The sequence below is a fragment of the Oncorhynchus clarkii genome, chromosome 15, assembly GCF_045791955.1.
Source record: "Oncorhynchus clarkii lewisi isolate Uvic-CL-2024 chromosome 15, UVic_Ocla_1.0, whole genome shotgun sequence".
NCBI classification, from domain to species: Eukaryota; Metazoa; Chordata; class Actinopteri; order Salmoniformes; family Salmonidae; genus Oncorhynchus; species Oncorhynchus clarkii.
The window spans coordinates 18,339,219-18,360,027 of record NC_092161.1 but is presented as its reverse complement, the minus strand read 5'-3'; the positions used below and the strand labels follow the sequence as shown (position 1 = coordinate 18,360,027).

The 20,809-nt window shown below is 41.1% G+C and overlaps 1 protein-coding gene across 1 annotated transcript in view; it reads left to right on the top strand.

The window, feature by feature from the left end:
• Positions 1 to 1,240: 1,240 nt before the first annotated feature.
• LOC139367004 (A-type potassium channel modulatory protein DPP6-like) overlaps positions 1,241 to 20,809 on the top strand; it is a 193,631-nt gene continuing 174,062 nt past the window's right edge. Inside the window, exon 1 of the mRNA XM_071104849.1 lies at positions 1,241 to 1,668. Coding sequence (XP_070960950.1) covers positions 1,468 to 1,668 — 201 coding nt within the window. The 5' untranslated portion in view covers positions 1,241 to 1,467. The remainder of the gene's footprint in view (positions 1,669 to 20,809) is intronic.

The window sequence follows — 20,809 nt, the reverse complement described above, 5'->3', positions numbered from 1 at the left end:
CAGAGCCCTTTGCATATGCAAAACCCCCAGCACAGAGCAGATACCCTTATTCTATGAACTCCTGCCTGAAGTGTTCCGTATGCCATAGAGACAGCCAGGATGAGTTTAAGATTATTCTGGTCTCTCCCAGGTTCCCGCGGGAAAATAATATCCTTGTACAGTGCTGATGGGCGAGAGAGATATGTTCTGTGTATCCAATTACTCTTTGAGGCAATACAAGTCTAAATCAGCTTAAAAACTCTGCTCAGGAAATAGCTTTTGCAGTCGCAGCATTAGGCAGAATAGCAGTTTAAGCTTCATGGCACTTAGGCTATAGAATTATGCTGCATGCTCTGTTGCAGCTGCTTGCTGTGTGTATTTCTTAGAATGGCATCTAAATAGTACCCCGGTCCTAATACTGTAGGCAATACATGCTGACTATTAATATCCAAGTGAAGTTGTTGTAACTCAGCCAAAGATTTCTTTGATTTCTTTGATATGATGTGGTGTAAATGCCTTTGTGGCACATGGCTATCAATTGTGCATGCCCGAAGTTGTGTGTATTTTTACTGTCCCTATAACTGATTTTCTATCGTTTTAGAATACTAAGTTTACCCAGTAATATAACTTTATTAACCGAATCGAGTGACAATATAGCCGTTTTATAAATTTTTCCGACTTTCATAACCTTTATCTCACCTTCCGTTTCGCCACAGGGGGGTACTCTTGTACTATGGCACCCTCAGCACCGGTGGAGACCGCGAGGAAAACATAATAAACTCGGAAAACAGATTCCTTGTACCCATGCAATCTGCAAAGTGGTGATAATTCGTTTTGGGCTGACATAGCTCTGGTGTTTGTTTTTTCAGATGTTGTCGCTTGGATAAGTGGGACAGAACACGAGGGCATCGTTCATTTAAGAGGTAGCCTAATGAGTGATGTGGTATTGAGAAGTCTTTGAACAGTTTGCTATCTGCGGTCACTTCTTATGCAGCAGAGCGAAAGAGAGAAAGAGGGAAGCATTGAAGCTACTCTCTCTTTCAGCTTCGGATAACCATCGCTTTGTATGCTGTAAATGATTCATATATATTTTTCGCAACCGATCATCTATTTCGGTCCAAGTTTGGAGGTTGCAGAAACCACATTGCGGATGCATCGATTGCAATCGAAAGGATCCCTATTCCCCAAACGGTTTGAGGGATGAAACTACGTGCTGTGAATTCAGAGTAAGACCTCAACTAATTTTGGCTCGTTATTTTTGGACCTATCTGTATGATTGACTATCCTACAAACCTGAAATGGGACAATATATAATCGAATATATAATTTGACAATAATTTTGTCTGCTTGTTCGGGGCACTGATTCCGAGACTAAAAAGGATACCCGTGCCTATATATAAGTTTAAACTAACACCGCGTCAATTAGACGACATCCCTTCACAGTTTCCCTATTGGCATGCTGTAGGGTCTTTTCCCCCACATGGAATCATGGCTTCGATGTATCAGAGGTTCACGGGCAAGATCAACACCAATAGATCTTTCCCCAACCCACCTGAAGCTAGCCACCTACTCGGCGGGCAAACAGTTGAAGACGAGAATACCGTGAAGATCCCGCGCCCCTGTCAAGACGTACGGCCTCGTTTCCAATGCCAACAACAGAGGAGCGCATGTGAGGACGAAGAAGAGGATGTAAGAAACACATTTCGCCCCTCTGCATCCCTCCTTCTTTAGCCAGGCTCCCTTGTGCGCATCCAATCAAAATGTCATGACGGCAGAGGGTTATGCATGCAGCAGATATTAAATTATTATCCCCGCGTGCATAACTCACTGTCATCATGGCATTTTTATTCAGAAGAGAAGAGTGGTTTTACATTACTTTATTATATGTCTTGTATATAGGCTATATATTCAGTTCATCAAATGACCGACGATATTTCACGTCAAAGGAAACGTGTCAGTATGAAACAGGCTCTGCGTAATTGTGTACAGTTAATGGATGAGAGCGTTTCCGTGCAGTTTCTCCGTTACTGTCATGTAATGTGGTCAGATGGTAGTTACTGTCCGAGTTGAATATCTGTTCATTATTGAACTGCCGCTAAGGAACATTCTTCAGCTGTTTGTGGGCGAGTATCGGTCCAAAATTGCCTACGTTATTTAGCTGACAGATGGCGCGCACAAAATTATATCGGGGCTGGTGTAATTAGATTCGGACAGTTTTTTTTAAATTTGCGAACATGACAGCACAGTTTCAGCATTTTACCGCGTGAAGTTTTGCGCAGCGTCCTGTCTGATTTTTTCTCTTGAAAATAATGTGATGTTGAGATGTGATGGAAATACACAGGAACAGTCATGTTTTAACTACTGCATGATATACCTAGATAAATGAGTAGTAGGCCTGTGCTATGCTTATTCAATTTCACAGTCTTATTGATGTAAACCACCAGACTTTGTGATATCAATGACAACCATTCGAAGTCTGTCATCGGGTCGCTTTAGGTCGTTAAAATTGTTTTACATTTCCACAATTGATGAACTTTTCAAAGTTTGTGAAAAAAAGTTATGTAAGGCCTATAAAGCATCTTATCGCCAAGACCCGCTCCGTTTCACTGCCGGTGGTGCTCAATAACCCCATCTGGCTCCACATTGTGCCCCAGTTCAAGGTGCTGAAAACGTTATTCGTTCTACCCTCATCCACTACCCAGGGTGCGGAAATTTTGGTCACATAGCCGAGGAAATATACAGTACATAAGCAAAAGTATGTGGACACCTGCTCGTAGAACATCTCATTCAAAAAACATGGGCATTAAAATGGAGTTGGTCCCCCCTTTACTACAATAACAGCCTCCACTCTTCTGGGAAGGCTTTCCACTAGATGTTGGAACATTGCTGTGGGGACTTGCTTCCATTCAGCCACAAGAACATTTAGTGAGGTCGGGCGCTGATGTTGGGCGATTAGGCCTGGCTCGTAGTCGGCGCGTTCCAATTCATCCCAAAGGTGTTCAATGTGGTTGAGGTCAGGGCTCTGTGCAGGCCAGTCAAGTTCTTCCACACCGATCTCGACAAACCTTTTCAGTATAAACCTCGCTTTGTGCACAGGAGCATTGTCATGCTGAAACAGGAAAGGGCCTTCTCCAAACTGTTGCCACAAAGTTGGAAGCACAGAATCGTCTAGAATGTAATTGTATGCTGTAGCGTTAAGATATCCCATCATTGGAACCAAAGGGCCTAGCCCGAACCATGAAAAAACAGCCTCAGACCATTATTCCTCCTCCACCAAACTTTACAGTTGGCACTTGGGCAGGTACCGTTCTCCTGGCATGCGCCAAACCAGATTTGTCTGTCGGACTGCCAGATGGTGAATCGTGATCCATCACACCAGAGAACGTTTCCACTGCTCCAGAGTCCAATGACGACGAGCTTTACACCACTCCAGCCGATGCTTGGCATTGTGTATGGTGATCTTAGGCTTGTGTGCGGCTTCTCGACCATGGAAATCCATTTAATGAAGCTCCCGACAAACAATTCTTGTGCTGATGTTGCTTCCAGAGGCAGTTTGGAACTCGGTAGTGAGTGTTGCAACCGAGGACAGCGCTATGGGCTTCAGCACTCGGCAGTCCCATTCTGTGAGCTTGTGTGGCCTACCACTTCGTGGCTGAGCCATTGTTGCTCCTAGACATTTCCACTTCACAATAACAGCACATACAGCTGACCGGGGCAGCTCTAGCAGGGCAGACATTTGACGAACTGACTTGTTGGAAAGGTGGCATCCAATGACGGTGCCACGTTGAATGTCACTGAGCTCTTCAGTTAGGCCATTCTACTGTCAATGTTTGTCTATGGAGATTGCATGGCTATGTGCTCGCTTTTATACACCTGTCAATAACGGCTGTGGCTGAAATAGCCAAATCCACTAATTTGAAGGGGTGTCCACATAGTTTTGTGTGTATAATATGTATATATTATATATATATATATATATATATATATATATATATATATATATATATATATATATATGTGTAGATGAATTATAGCCCTATGTATCTTAACCTCTAAGCAGCCACGTTAGCTATGATCTATCCTATCAGGTTTATAAGATCTATCCTATCAGGTTTATAAGATGAACACTGCACTGCTTTATTTATTTATTTACTTCTTTATTTACCAAACTGCAATCCCAACAAAATATGTCAACATTTTGCTGTTGCTATTTGTGATGTTTCTTGCCATTGTTTTTGACTCTGTTGTTCCACAAGTTCTAGTTTTATCACGCTAACTTGAATCATGCTGTTGTGCATCTGTGAATACTTTTTCACACCATGTCCTGCAACCATATCTCATGTTTTCAGTGGAAGTGTGTTTTTCTAAATGATTTATTTACACCATCGGTTTACCTTGACAAAACTGTGAACCACTATGGCTTGTCGTTTTATTGAGATTACCACTTTTTACAGCTAGTCGTTAAACATTCCCCTGTCAGGTTTGTGAGTGGTTGGCCATTCAAGTTGATTGTACTAATGAGTGGCGTGCTGTGTAAAACACGGGTTGAGGTTTGCATGCATACAGTATTTCATGAGATTGACTCATTGGCCAATGGTGGTTTCTTTGTGTTTGTTGACTCAGGTAGTTCTAGTGTGATTAGAATTCAGTACACACATTGATGAATGATAGGCATTGAATAGAAGTGGTAAGACTGTACATGTGTGTGTGTGTGTGTGTGGAGGGGGTTCTGATGTTGGTTTAAGCCTCTCCCTCCAATAATGCACTTTCTATTAGTGAAGGGTGGAAAAATCGATACTTACATTTTGGGATAGAATTTTAGAAGATATATCACAGTATTATTTTTGACAGTATTGCAATATTATTTGTGCTCTGGTTGGCAGCACCTTCACCAAAACATGTATTTTTTCATGTATAGCTTGTTCTCCAGCTTATTTTTAAATACTGAGCCAATTGGTTTTCAGCACTTGTATTTCCATGACTGATCAAAACTTGTTCTAATAATTACAACAGTAATACAGGACCCAAAGTTGCTTTTCATGGCTCTCTCTTGTCTCTGCAGCAGATATATGGTGAGCAATAAAATCACAGTATCTAATTGCAATACATATAGAATCATGAGAATTGCAATACATATCATAACTGCACCTAAGTATGGTGATACATCGTATCGTGAGGTCCCTGGCAATTCCCAGCCCTAGATTCTATGGATTTCACTTTAAGAAGATGACATCACTAGATCAAGATGGCCACAGCAGAACCGTTTTGACATTGTTTTCTGAAAGGGCAGGTTGAAAAGTGAGATCTCTGAAAGTGAAATGGTCAGATTTGCACTTTTACCTTCTAATGGTGTAGGCAGGAAAGCTGATCCTAGATCTGTGCTTGTGTATGACCTTTAGTTTAAAGGCATCTGCCCTGACAGGAGTCAGTCCAGTCATGTGACTGTAATGAAACGATGGCTGCAGTGCCATTCAGATCAAGCTGTCCAAGTGAAAAGGACAAATCCATGTGTGATGAGAAGCATACCGACTGACCCTCCTATGGAACCTCCACGGTTGAGGGAGATTGAGGCATTGCCCTGCCTTTGCCCTGACACTTTTCAATCTTTTCTTGGGTCCTGTTCAGTAGGGAACACCTCAGCAAGAAGTTTTGCAACTGTATTTATCTCATCCTACTCTGTCTTCTCATACTTTTTGTGTGTCCCCTCATCCCTTTAAAACATTTAATTATGTCGTCATTGGGCTCCAGTCTATCCTCTGGTGAGAATATCCTATTTTGTCGATACATAGTGCTGCTTTCACACTATAATCCTCTCTGATGCTGCTAATTCTCTGCGTGGTGAAAAGGCTCATTGGAATCAAATCAAATGTCTCTCCCTAATTCTGGCCTCATCCTTTAGAGTCCCTGGGGGTTTTCCTACTGTGTGTGCTTTCTTTAGTATGGGCATCAACTGGTCAAGGGAAATGGCCCTACTTATCAGATGAGGTCCTTGAAAAAATTGTATTGGAACGTCTACATACAGTGAGAGGGAAAAACGTATTTGACCCCCTGCTGATTTTGTACGTTTGCCCACTGAAAAATAAATGATCAGTCTATAATGTTAATGGTAGGTTTATTTGAACAGTGAGAGACAGAATAACAACAACAAAAATCCAGAAAAAAGCATGTCAAAAATGTTTGAAATTTATTTGCATTTTAATGAGGGAAATAAGTATTTGACCCCCTCTCAATCAGAAAGATTTCTGGCTCCCAGGTGTCTTTTATACAAGTAACGAGCTGAGTGTCACGTTCTGACATTTATTTCCTTTGTTTTGTCATTTTTTAGTATGGTCAGGGTGTGAGTTGGGGTGGGCAGTCTGTTTGTTTTTCTATGATTTGGGTATTTCTATGTTTCGGCCTAGTATGGTTCTCAATCAGAGGCAGGTGTCATTAGTTGTCTCTGATTGAGAATCATACTTAGGTAGCCTGGGTTTCACTGTGTGGGTGTGGGTGTTTGTTTCCGTGTCTGTGTTTTTCACCACACTGTACTGTTTTGGGTTTCGTTCATTCCACGTTTATTGTTTTTGTATTCAGTTGTTCATGTGTACATTTTCGTATTAAAAGAACCATGGACACTTACCACTGACCATATTGGTCCTCCGATCCTTTTCGCCTCTCCTCTTCGGAAGAAGAGGAGGAAATCCCTTACACTGAGATTAGGAGCACACTCTTAAAGGGAGTGCTCCTAATCTCAGTTTGTTACCTGTATAAAAGACACCTGTCCACAGAAGCAATCAATCAATCAGATTCCAAGCTCTCCACCATGCCTATGTCGTGTCTTTGGCTATGCCGGATTAAGTGATATGACATGCTTTTCTATAAAATAATTTATCCGTAATTAATATTACCTGATTGAGCTAATCATGTAAATGTAATTAACTAGAGAGTCGGGCACCACAAAATAATATTTATAGAGCTGTTATCTTCCGAATAAACTCTTAAAGACCTAGTAATATTTTACATCAATAGCAGTCAATATTAATCGTCATCTTAATTCAGTCTCATCTGAAAGTTGTAAATTGTTAGTTATCTGCACGAACCCTGGCTAACAAGTTCAATCAGCAATACAAAATTGGGTTTAATTATTTATTTACTAAATACCTAACTAATCACACAGAATTACACATACACATAATTAAATCAACTTGATTACAAATTACGTCAAAGAAAAACGTCCCTAGCGGGCGGAACAGATATGACAGCTTGTTACACAAAAGAAAAGGGGCTGAGTGAAAGTGAAAGAGCGGGAAGACTGAGGAACAAAGAGCGAAGCTGTGCTATCGTAATTACAGTATTTTATGCATTCTAAATTACCGCCAATTTGAAAAAGGAAAATGCAATAAATATTTACTCTGAGCTGCGCTTCGGTAGGTTGGTGGTAGATGGAAGGCCGTGTTGCCCAACCGAGTCCTTCGTCCTTTGAAGAATGTCTCTGCTGGTAAATTGAATACGTTGTAGTAACGTCGTTGTGTGGTAGACGGGATACTCTGTCTGTTCCTTCCTAACCCTCGTTTGCAGCGACTGTTGCTAACTCAACGGCTAGGAGGTATCACTTCTGTCGTGAATAAGAGTTCAAATTTCATACCATTCGCAACCAAAGCTCACGCTGATGTTGGCTTCGTTCTGTAGTTATTATCTGAACCATTCTGACATCGGACCGTTGTCCTCACGTCCTCACGTCCTTGTGTAACAAGCTGTCATATCTGTTCCGCCCGCTAGGGACGTTTTCCTTTATGACGTAATTTGTAATCAAGTTTTGATTTAATTATGTGTATGTGTAATTCTGTGTGATTAGTTAGGTATTTAGTTAATAAATAATTAAACACAGGAGGTTACATTGTCATCAAGGGCTTATATAGGAAGGGAGAGGAGGGTGTGTTTGAAAAGTTTTATATCCCATGTCCCTTCACTGATTGAGCAAAAAAAACACTGAAAACCCAAATCTCACATTTTAGAAGCTAAAATCACATTTCATCCCATCACGAATAATTTAATATTCAAACACTTAAATTGAACAACAATTCCATGTGAGTCCGATAACTCTGATGTGTAGACTTTCCACTGTAGAGTTTATGTCATCTTATCATTGATGAGAATGTCTCAGATGACAACCGAACTGACATCATATTCATTAAGTACCATGTATGTTCCATTGGTCGGATTACCCGAATATAGTTCATTTTCCCCCACCTTCTGATGTTCCCAGAATCTCTATGTTATCCAAGAGTTTTGCAAATGTAACATCAGTAGGGTTGAGAGAGGAAAAAGGGGGAAAGAGGTATTTATGACTGTCATAAACCTACTCCCAGGCCAACGTCATGACACCTAAGACCAAAGAGCGAGGATGTCAGGGACAAGATTGTAGACCTACACAAGCCTGGAATGGGCTACAAGACCATCGCCAAGCAGCTTGGTGAGAAGGTGACAACAGTTGGTGCGATTATTCGCAAATGGAAGAAACACAAAAGAACTGTCAATCTCCCTCGGCCTGGGGCTCCATGCAAGATCTCATCTCGTGGAGTTGCAATGATCATGAGAACGGTGAGGAATCAGCCCAGAACTACACGGGAGGATCTTGTCAATTATCTCAAGGCAGCTGGGACCATAGTCACCAAGAAAACAATTGGTAACACACTACGTCGTGAAGGACTGAAATCCTGCAGCGCCCACAAGGTCCCCCTGCTCAAGAAAGCACATATACAGTGGGGCAAAAAAGTATTTAGTCAGCCACCAATTGTGCAAGTTCTCCCACTTTAAAAGATGAGAGAGGCCTGTAATTTTCATCATAGGTACACTTCAACTATGACAGACAAAATTAGAAAAAAAATCCAGAAAATCACATTGTCGGATTTTTAATGAATTAATTTGCAAATTATGGTGGAAAATAAGTATTTGGTCACCTAAAAACAAGCAAGATTTCTGGCTCTCACAGACCTGTAACTTCTTCTTTAAGAGGCTCCTCTGTCCTCCACTCGTTACCTGTATTAATGGCACCTGTTTGAACTTGTTATCAGTATAAAAGACACCTGTCCACAACCTCAAACTCCACTATGGCCAAGACCAACTGTGGGAGCAATTATTAGGAAATGGAAGACATACAAGACCACTGATAATCTCCCTCGATCTAGGGCTCCACGCAAGATCTCACCCCCTGGGGTCAAAATGATCACAAGAACGGTGAGCAAAAATCCCAGAACCACACGGGGGGACCTAGTGAATGACCTGCAGAGAGCTGGGACCAAAGTAACAAAGCCTAACAGCAGTAACACACTACGCCGCCAGGGACTCAAATACTGCAGTGCCAGACGTGTCCAGGCCCGTCTGAAGTTTGCTAGAGACCATTTGGATGATCCAGAAGAAGATTGGGAGAATGTCATATGGTCAGATGAAACCAAAATATAACTTTTTGGTAAAAACTCAACTCGTCGTGTTTTGAGGACAAAGAATGCTGAGTTGCATCCAAAGAACACCATACCTACTGTGAAGCATGGGGGTGGAAACATCATGCTTTGGGGCTGTTTTTCTGCAAAGGGACCAGGACGACTGATCCGTGTAAAGGAAAGAATGAATGGGGCCATGTATTGTGAGATTTTGAGTGAAAACCTCCTTCCATCAGCAAGGGCATTGAAGATGAACCGTGGCTGGGTCTTTCAGCATGAAGATGATCCCAAACACACCGCCCGGGCAACGAAGGAGTGGCTTCGTAAGAAGCATTTCAAGGTCCTGGAGTGGCCTAGCCAGACTCCAGATCTCAACCCCATAGAAAATCTTTGGAGGGAGTTGAAAGTCCGTGTTGCCCAGCAACAGCCCCAAAACATCACTGCTCTAGAGGAGATCTGCATGGAGGAATGGGCCAGAATACCAGCAACAGTGTGTGAAAACCTTGTGAAGACTTACAGAAAACGTTTGACCTCTGTCATTACCAACAAAGGGTATATAACAAAGTATTGAGATAAACTTTTGTTATTGGGCGCATTCAACCTCTGTGATTGCCAACAAGTCATGTTTTGCATAGGGGTCAAATACTTATTTCCCTCATTAAAATGCACATCAATTTATAACATTTTTGACATGTGTTTTTCTGGATTTTTTTGTTGTTATTCTGTCTCTCACTGTTCAAATAAACCTACTATTTAAAATTATAGACTGATCATTTCTTTGTCAGTGAGCAAATGTACAAAATCAACAGGGGATCAAATACTTTTTTCCCTCACTGTATGTGCTAGTCTTTTCTCACACTTCCCTGAGAGAGAGAAAGATGAGTAAAAATAGCACGCGCGCACACACACACACACACACACACACACACAGATGTTTTAGATTATCAAGGCTCAAGCCCTTTGCGTGCCCTCTTAAAACCTCAACCAAGACAAAATTCAATTATTTTAGGGTTTTATTAAAACATAAATGAATATGCAAAATGTCAATAAAATGGTAAGCAGTAAATATATATTCTGATCTGTTTTTTCTATTATATTGTTACTGTGGCAGCAGATTTAGAGCTTATTCCTCTCTGTAATGCTCAGAGTTGACATGTGCCTTACTCAGGTGGAAAAGCATTATGCAAAATCACAACACAGTAAAATAGAACCCATTTCCTTTTCCCATTCTCCATCTATGATCTCAGTGGTCAGAGTGAATGAGTGCCCTCAATCAATTCCACTTCAACTCTTGACTTGACTGAGTTTGAATGGAATTGATCCCATGTCCAAATGATGACTTAAGCTTGAAGACTTGAATACTTTATTGTCCATCTACCATGGAACCATGGAATGGTTCAAAAATAAACATATCCAGGTGTTAGAATGGCCAAGTCAAAGTCCAGACCTGAATCCAATCGAGAATCTGTGGAAAGAACTGAAAACTGCTGTTCACAAATGCTCTCCATCCAACCTCACTGAGCTCGAGCTGTTTTGCAAGGAGGAATGGGAAAAAAATTCAGTCTCTCGATGTGCAAAACTGATAGAGACATACCCAAAGCGACTTACAGCTGTAATCGCTGCAAAAGGTGGCGCTACAAAGTATTAACTTAAGGGGGCTGAATAATTTTGCACGCCCAATTTTTCAGTTTTTGATTTGTTAAAAAAGTTTGAAATATCCAATAAATGTCGTTCCACTTCATGATTGTGTCCCACTTGTTGTTGATTCTTCACAAAAAAATACAGTTTTATATCTTTATGTTTGAAGCCTGAAATGTGGCAAAAGGTCGCAAAGTTCAAGGGGGCCGAATACTTTCGCAAGGCACTGTATATGGCCAATATACCACGGCTAAGGGCATAGTGCCTGGATACAGGCCTTAGCCGTGGTGTATTGGCCATATACCACAAACCCCAGAGGTGCCTTATTGCTATTATAAACTGGTTACCTACGTAATTTGAGCAGTAAAAATAAATGTTTTGTCATACCAATGGTATACGGTCTGATATACCACGGTTGTCAGCCAATCAGCGTTCAGGGCTCAAACCACCCAGTTTATAATGTTATACATCAGTAGACCCCTTTCTTGTTGATTCCATATGACATGCAAGTGCACACCAATCTCCCCTATAATGGATTATGCATGCGGTGACCGAGGTGTGAAGCAGACGTATGCTTTATTTATCACAAGCACACGTTCCATTAACCAAATCAGGTTAAAGCTCCATAACAGGACACTTCTCACTTAGCAATGTTTCGGACCAATCAAGGCGGCAGAAGGAGATCACATGACCAACAAAAACATGGAGGGGAGTTCATGTTAATGTTCTTAATGTATTCACAATGTATAGTTAGGGCAGAAATGGGCTCATTTGTTGTTTATGCGCTCAGTGTGGGTAAAAAAAGTGTGTCATTCATCCAATGCTCATGCAACGTTCACCCAGCTGGATATTTTTTCATACAATCATGCAGCTTTTTCTAATGAAGACAAAACAATTAGAGCTCGGTATATAATCCATAGCAATGATTGCAAATCCAATATAAGATAGAAGACCATTAGAGGAGGACTGGTTCTGTACTGAACAGCAGTGTGGTCAGACACAGAAATAGAATTCTAGAATGTAGATCCATACCAGCTAGAGAGCTAACTGGTAACTCTACGTCTATGTGTTCGGTTCCCAATAGGCCGCTGCTCTCTCCACTGCCATCGGGTCACCATGGACCTGTCTCTTGGTTGCCATGGTTTCAGAGGTGGAGAGGACATGTCTGTTGGCTCTGCCTTTTCCCGAGCATCTGGCTTGAGCCAAGGACACAGATTGGCTGTGGGGCTATAGGCATCCTTGGCATGAGACTGTCCCTGTGCTTGATTGATTGGTTGCAGTAGGTTTCAAGACAGACATGAAGAAAAAGCCTTATCCTAACTGGAGAAAGGATTAAACGGTTTACGTTAACTGCAGCAGCCAACATGTCATACGTATGCCTGGCCTAAAGTTTATGAAATTATCCGTCTATTGACTTTCTTTGTTGAACATTCCAATATCTACATTTCCCATATCCACAAGTGTTCAGTCATTTAACAGGCAATAGCCTATATACACAGAAATCAAAGGTCCGCTGTCAATGTAGAGATGACGTCATGCATTTCTGTATTGATGTCTGAAGTTCTCCAGTTTTGTGTTGCAAAATGTCTTGTTGTCCTTCCTCTGGCTGAAGATAACAAATCCAAAGCCATTAATAACCTTAATAACCAATTTCATGGTATCCAATTGGTAGTTACAGTCCTGTTCCATCGCTGCAACTCCCGTACGGACTCGGGAGAGGCGAAGGTCGAGAGCCCCTGCCGGCCAAACCCTCCCCCTAACCCGGACGACACTGAGCCAATTGTGCACCATCCCATAGGTGTCTTGGTCACGGCCGGCTGCGACAGAGCCTGGACTCCAACCAGGATTTCTAGTGGCACAGCTAGCACTGCGATTCAGTGCCTTAGACCACTGCGCCTCTCGGGAGGCCCTAATATCTTAATCTCTACGTAAAACTAATTTGTACTTCCTGAGATTGGGGAAGAAAAAGCGAGCGAGAAGAGTCAACCTTTACAGCATGGAACAAGGGTGACAGGTAGCCTAGCGATTAGAGCGCTGAGTCAGTAACCTAAAGGTTGCTGGTTCAAATACATGAGCTGACAAGGTGAAAAATCTGTCAATGTGCCTTGAGCAAGGTAGGGCGGTACCGTATTTTACTATAAACCGGTATTTACGCACATACTGGTTTGTGTTTTTACTTTAACAGTACTTCAATGTTTGGCTTGTTAAATATGATATGCAACTCCAGCATGTGTAATGTCCGTTTTTATAGTTAATTCGGTTTGCTACTTGAGTCATCTTTCTCCCTCTTCTCCTGCTGCATGCTCTTTCGCACATCAAGCCCTGCTCCCTGTCACTCAAGGAGGGAGCAGTTTCTCCAACATGGAGTCACGAGAACTTTCTTGCGGTTCACTCAGCAGTTTGCATGGTCAGATAGATGCAACAACATATTGGTGACATACTGCTTTTCACAAGTGTTCAGTAATTAAACTACTAGTTTGTGTATCTACTGTCTGGTAGTTTATCTTTTCATAGCAAGTTGTGCCTAAAATAAATCTTGTTAGCCACTAATGCTAATTGCTAGTAGTGCTGAGCGATTAACCGAAATGTCGATTATTTTTTACTTTTTAAACAACTTGCCCTACGTCGGTTCAATTATTTGAATTCCATTTAGTTATTTTTCTTTCGCTGAGCTCAATGCGCAGTTTCTCTAGAGATAAATTGGATCAGGCCTGAACTGTGCGATGTAGTAGGGAGTTGTAGTTTGCGTCATTACGTGCACCTGGCATTCATCATTGCGCGCACCTGCTCTTCATCATTAGGCACACTTGGACTCCGTTACTCCCCTTTATCTGGCACTCCCTTAGGTTCATTCCCCAGGCAGTATTGTTTTCTGTTGTTCATGTCTATACGCTACTCCTACATTGTATCGGTCCATGTTTCTTGTTATATTAAACTTACCCCCTGCTTCTCAACTCCCAGCGTCTATGTTACATTAGTGCAGATAATGTGGTAATTAAGTACAATGATCATAATCCATTGCGTGCCTACTTGTCCGGTCTGTGTGGGGCAGACATGGAGTGGGAGAGAAGAGACAGAAGAATGCATGATCGAGAGGGATAGAGGGCAGTTGCTTTGCGAGGTACAGTACCAGTCAAAAGTTTGGACACACCTACTCAGGATTTGTCTTCATTTTTACTATTTTCTACATTGTAGAATAATATCATTGTAGAATACATCAAAACTATGAAATAACACATATGTAGTATGTGTAACCAAAAAAGTGTTGTCATCAAGGCAAAGGTTGGCTACTTTGAAGAATCTCAAATATAAAATATATTTTATTTTGTTTAAAAAAAAATGTGGTTACTACATGATATATCAATTTTAAAAATCAACAACAATAGTTATTTGTTCAGATATAGTCAAGGGTATGTTTAAAAAAATAATAATTATGCAAAGTCCTAAAAAAAACGTAGGGTTACAGCCTATTTTTGTTTCTCTTACAATAAAATCATTACTGTGTAATCCAATTGAAAAACGTTATTTTTAGTAGATTCGATTAGTAATAGAGTTATAGTAATTATATATATTCAACACACAGTTGAAGTTGGAAGTTTACATACACTTAGGTTGGAGTCATTAAAACTCGTTTTTGTTAACAAACTATAGTTTTGGCAAGTCGGTTAGGACATCTACTTTGTGCATGACACAAGACATTTTTCCAACAATTGTTTACAGACAGATTATTTAACTTATAATTCACTGTATCACAATTTCATTGGGTCAGAAGTTTACATACACTAAGTTGACTGTGCCTTTAAACAGCTTGGGAAATTCCAGAAAAGGATGTCATGGCTTTAGAAGCTTCTGATAAGCTAATTGACATCATTTGAGTCAAATGGAGTTGTACCTGTGGATGTATTTCAAGGCCTATCTTCAAACTCAGTGCCTCTTTGCTTGACATCATTGGAAAATCAAAAGAAATGAGCCAAGACCTCAGAAAACTAATTGTAGACCTCCACAAGTCTGGTTCATCCTCGGGAACAATTTCCAATTGCCTCAATTGCCTGAAGGTACCACGTTCATCTGTACAAACAATAGTACGCAAGTACAAACACCATGGGACCACGCAGCCATCACACTGCTCAGGAAGGAGACGTGTTCTGTCTCCTAGAGATGAACGTACTTTGGTGCGAGAAGTGCAAATCAATCCCAGAACAACAGCAAAGGACCTTGTGAAGATGCTGGAGGAAACAGGTACAAAAGTATCTATATCCACAGTAAAACAAGTCCTACAGAGGGGCAAAAAAGTATTTAGTCAGCCACCAATTGTGCAAGTTCTCCTACTTAAAAAGATGAGAGAGGCCTGTAATTTTCATCATATGTACCCTTCAACTATGACAGACAAAATGAGAGAAAAAAATCCAGAAAATCACATTGTAGGATTTTTAATGAATTTATTTGCAAATTATGGTGGAAAATAAGTATTTGGTCACCTAAAAACAAGCAAGATTTCTGGCTCTCAAGGACCTGTAACTTCTTCTTTAAGAGGCTCCTCTGTCCTCCACTCGTTACCTGTATTAATGGCACCTGTTTGAACTTGTTATCAGTATAAAAGACACCTGTCCACAACCTCAAACAGTCACACTCCAAACTCCACTATGGGCAAGACCAAAGAGCTGTCAAAGGACACCAGAAACAAAATTGTAGACCTGCACCAGGTTGGGAAGACTGAATCTGCAATAGTTAAGCAGCTTGGTTTGAAGAAATCAACTGTGGGAGCAATTATTAGGAAATGGAAGACATACAAGACCACTGATAATCTCCCTCGATCTAGGGCTCCACGCAAGATCTCACCCCCTGGGGTCAAAATGATCACAAGAACGGTGAGCAAAAATCCCAGAACCACACGGGGGGACCTAGTGAATGACCTGCAGAGAGCTGGGACCAAAGTAACAAAGCCTACCATCAGTAACACACTACGCCGCCAGGGACTCAAATCCTGCAGTGCCAGACGTGTCCCCCTGCTTAAGCCAGTACATGTCCAGGTCCGTCTGAAGTTTGCTAGAGAGCATTTGGATGATCCAGAAGAAGATTGGGAGAATGTCATATGGTCAGATGAAACCAAAATATAACTTTTTGGTAAAAACTCAACTCGTCGTGTTTTGAGGACAAAGAATGCTGAGTTGCATCCAAAGAACACCATACCTACTGTGAAGCATGGGGGTGGAAACATCATGCTTTGGGGCTGTTTTTCTGCAAAGGGACCAGGACCACTGATTCGTGTAAAGGAAAGAATGAATGGGGCCATGTATTGTGAGATTTTGAGTAAAAACCTCCTTCCATCAGCAAGGGCATTGAAGAGGAAACGTGGCTGGGTCTTTCAGCATGACAATGATCCCAAACACACCGCCCGGGCAACGAAGGAGTGGCTTCGTAAGAAGCATTTCAAGGTCCTGGAGTGGCCTAGCCAGACTCCAGATCTCAACCCCATAGAAAATCTTTGGAGGGAGTTGAAAGTCCGTGTTGCCCAGCAACAGCCCCAAAACATCACTGCTCTAGAGGAGATCTGCATGGAGGAATGGGCCAGAATACCAGCAACAGTGTGTGAAAACCTTTTGAAGACTTACAGAAAACGTTTGACCTCTGTCATTGCCAACAAAGGGTATATAACAAAGTATTGAGATAAACTTTTGTTATTGACCAAATACTTATTTTCCACCATAATTTGCAAATAAATGCATTAAAAATCCTACAATGTGATTTTCTGGATTTTTTTTCTAATTTTGTCTGTCATAGTTGAAGTGTACCTATGATGAAAATTACAGTTCTCTCTCATCTTTTAAGTGGGAGAACCTGCACAATTGGTGGCTGACATAAATACTTTTTTGCCCCACTGTATATCGACATAACCTCAAAAGCCGCTCAGCATGGAAAACACCACTGCTCCAAAACCGCCATAAAAAAGCCAGGCTACGGTTTGCAACTGCACATGGGGACAAAGATCATACTTTTTGGAGAAATGTCCTCTGGTCTGATGAAACAAAAATATAACTGTTTGGCCATAATGACCATCGTTATGTTTGGAGGAAAAAGGGGGATGCTTGCAAGCCGAAGAACACCATGCCAACCGGGTGGCAGCATCATAATGTGGGGGTGCTTTGCTGCAGAAGGGACTGGTGCACTTCACAAAATAGATGGCATCATGAGGTAGGAAAATTATGTGGATATATTGAAACAACATCTTAAGACATCAGTCAGGAAGTTAAAGCTTGGTCGCAAATGGGTCTTCCAAATGGACAATGACCCCAAGCATACTTCCAAAGCCGTGTCAAAATGTCTTAAGGACAACAAAGTCAAGGTATTGGAGTGGCCATCACAAAGCCCTGACCTCAATTCTAAAGACAATTTGTGGGCAGAACTGAAAAAGCGTGTGCGAGCAAGGAGGCCTACAAACCTGACTCAGTTACACCAGCTCTGTCAGGAGGAATGGGTCAAAATTCACCCAACTTATTGTGGGAAACTTGTGGAAGGCTACCCAAAACGTTTGACCCAAGTTAAACAATTTAAAGGCAGTGCTACCAAATACTAGTTGAGAGTATGTGAACTCCTGATCCATTGGGAATGTGATGAAATAAATAAAAGCTGAAATCATTCTCTCTACTATTATTCTGACATTTCACATTCTTAAAATAAAGTGGTAATCCTAACTGACCTAAGACTGGGAAGATAAATATAAAAAATCCAAATAACTTCACAGATCTTCATTGTAAAGGTTTTAAATACTGTTTCCCATGCTTGTTCAATGAACCATAAACAATTAATGAACATGCACCTGTGGAACAGTTGTTAAGACACTAACAGCTTACAGATGGTAGGCAATTAAGGTCACAGTTATGAAAAGTTAGAACACTAAAGATGCCTTTCTACTATCTCTGAAAAACACCAAATGAAAGATGCCCAGGTTCCCTGCTCATCTGCATAAACGTGCCTTAGGCATGCTGCAAGTAGGCATGAGGACAGCAGATGTGGCCAGGGCAATAAATAGCAATGTCCGTACTGTGAGACTCCTAAGACGGCACTACAGGGAGACAAGAAGGACAGCTGATCGTCCTTGCAGTGGCAGACCACGTGTAACAACACCTGCACAGGATCGGTACATCCGAACATCACACCTGCGGGACAGGTACAGGATGGCAACAACAACAGCCCGAGTTACACCAGGAACGCACAATCCCTCCATCAGTGCTCAGACTGTCCGCAATAGCCTGAGAGAGGCTGGACTGAGGGCCTATCACTCCAATGTTAATGCTAAATTGTAATTATTTCCCCACTATGGCCTATTTACTATGGCCTCCCTAATCTTACTACATTTGCACACACTGTATATATATTTTTCTATTGTGTTATTGACTGTATGTTTTTTTATCCCATGTGTCACTCTGTGTTGTTGTTTTTGTCGCACTGCTTTGCTTTATCTTGGCCAGGTCGCAGTTGTAAATGAGAACTTGTTCTCAACCAGGCTACCTGGTTAAATCGAGGTGAAATAAAAAAAAAGATGGTGTACTGCTGGTAAAAGCCTTGCAACGCCTGAGTCTGAGATTTGTTTTGAGCAGTCGACTGTGCTTTTTTGGGTCTCATCCATAGACTCTCTCCGTACTGTTTCACATAATCCTTGCGTAGGTGGTAAAAGAGGTTAGTGGTGTTTGAGCCTGTTGTCGGGACCGGTCTGCGACATATTTTGCAGAGGACAGTTTTCTGGTCCTATGTCAGGCTTTTCATTCCCAAACCACATCCATTTGACCGAAGTAGCCCCTCTTTTAGGTATGAGCTCCGTGTCTCCGTGCTCTTGTGTCACGTTCACTCTCCTCCATGTTTTTTTGTGTTGCAAATTTCCTTCCACGAGCGCAAAGCGTTGTCCAATTGACAAAAAATATTGCCATAAAGAGTGTGATTTGCAACACAACGAAATAAACGATAGATCGTAATATGAAACAATAGAAACACGTCTATCGTCACACAATATATATCGTCATATCGCCCAGCCCTAGTTTACGTGTAGTTTTGATGGGCCAGTTGTGCAGGCTGTCTGGCATTGTTTGTTTCCCGCTCATCAAGTTGGATAGAGTCAAGGATATGTTTTGCATTATTCAACACACAGCATGTTTTCATTTCCCTTACAATACGTTTTATTAGTAATAAATTGAGTTACAGTAAATAAAATAGTTCTGTAAAGGTTATTTTTACAAAGTAAAACATAAAAGAGAACGGTATCAACCCGCGAGGTGTGCGGTCAAATGATTAACATGAGCGCCAACGCTGATCAATAGGCATAACAGAAACTCATCATTACACTATTGTTGTTCTAAATTAAATCAACCTCTTCACCCTCATCATTCAGTTAGGCCTAATTTAAATTTGATTGTGAAGTAGCTTGCACAAGTATCCATCCATTTGTCATTCATTTGGTGGGCAGGCAGTTGCTTTGCTGGATAGAGTCAAGGATATGTTTTGCATTGTTCTAAAGGTTTATTGCAACACGTAGTATGTTTTCATTTCCCTTACAATACATTTGATTGGTAATAGAGAAGTAAATAAAACAGTCCCATTCTATTCTGCATTGCTTGCTGTTTGGGGTCTTAGGCTGGGTTTCTGTATAGCACTTTGTGACATCTGCTGATGTAAAAAAGGGCTTTATAAATACAATGATTGATTGATTGATTGATCTTCTTTTCACAAAATAAAATGTAAAAGAGAAGGTTGTCAACCCCCAAGGCGCACGGTCAAATGATTTGCCTCTGATAAATAGGCATAACACAAACTCATCATTAATTACACTATTGTCTTTCTAAATTAAATCAACCTCTTCATCCTCCTTATCATTCAGTTATCATTCAGTTAGGCCTAATTTACATTCAATTTGTGAAGTAAGGTGCACAATTATCGCCCATTTATCCATTTGTCATTCAGTGAAGAGAGAGAGATGCATTAGCACCTGGCTGGGTGCCAACCTCCTACAGCACATTGTCTTGGCAGGTTAAGTTAGGAATAGGTGTGAAAAAAACAGGTAAATACGTTTCTGATTGTGATGTCAAAATGCTAACAAATGAGCAGTGTAAAATACAAACATTTAGGAAAAGTCAGATAAGGAGCAGGACATAGCTTTTTTGGGGGGCAGATTTTTTACATTTCCAAAATCAAACGTCAGTGGCTGTTGGCCTATGGCGGTTCTAGAGTGAACTAGGCCTAGATATCATGCAGCCCTATGTGGCACAGTGTGGGAATGATAAGTGCAGGAAATTCAGAGATTTAATCTTAATCTTACTACAATTTTAAGTTGGATTGAACAGTATAAAACAATCAGAATGGAGAAGGACCGATTGAAATGCCATGACCTACTCACAAAGCAAATTTAGAACTTGTATTATTAAAAAACATAAAATACCAACAAAAATGTGAAAAATATTGTGATATGATATTTTGGCCATATTCCATAGCCCTAGAGCAAGGCACTTAACCCTAATTTGCTCCAGGGGCATCGTACTACTATGGCTGACCCTTTAAACATTCCACTGTACCTATCTGGTGTATGTGACAATGAAACATATTTTAAGCTATTCATTAAAACTGTACTAGTCTGCTGATAGTAAAACTGCTCATTTATCCCGGTGGGTAGCCAATTCAGTGCTCTCCTCTCAGTATGTGGCACAGTGAATGCGATATAGAGAACTTAGCTGCAATGCAGCCATGGCACCACTAGAAGCTGTCCTGCTCCTGTCCCAGAGAGAACC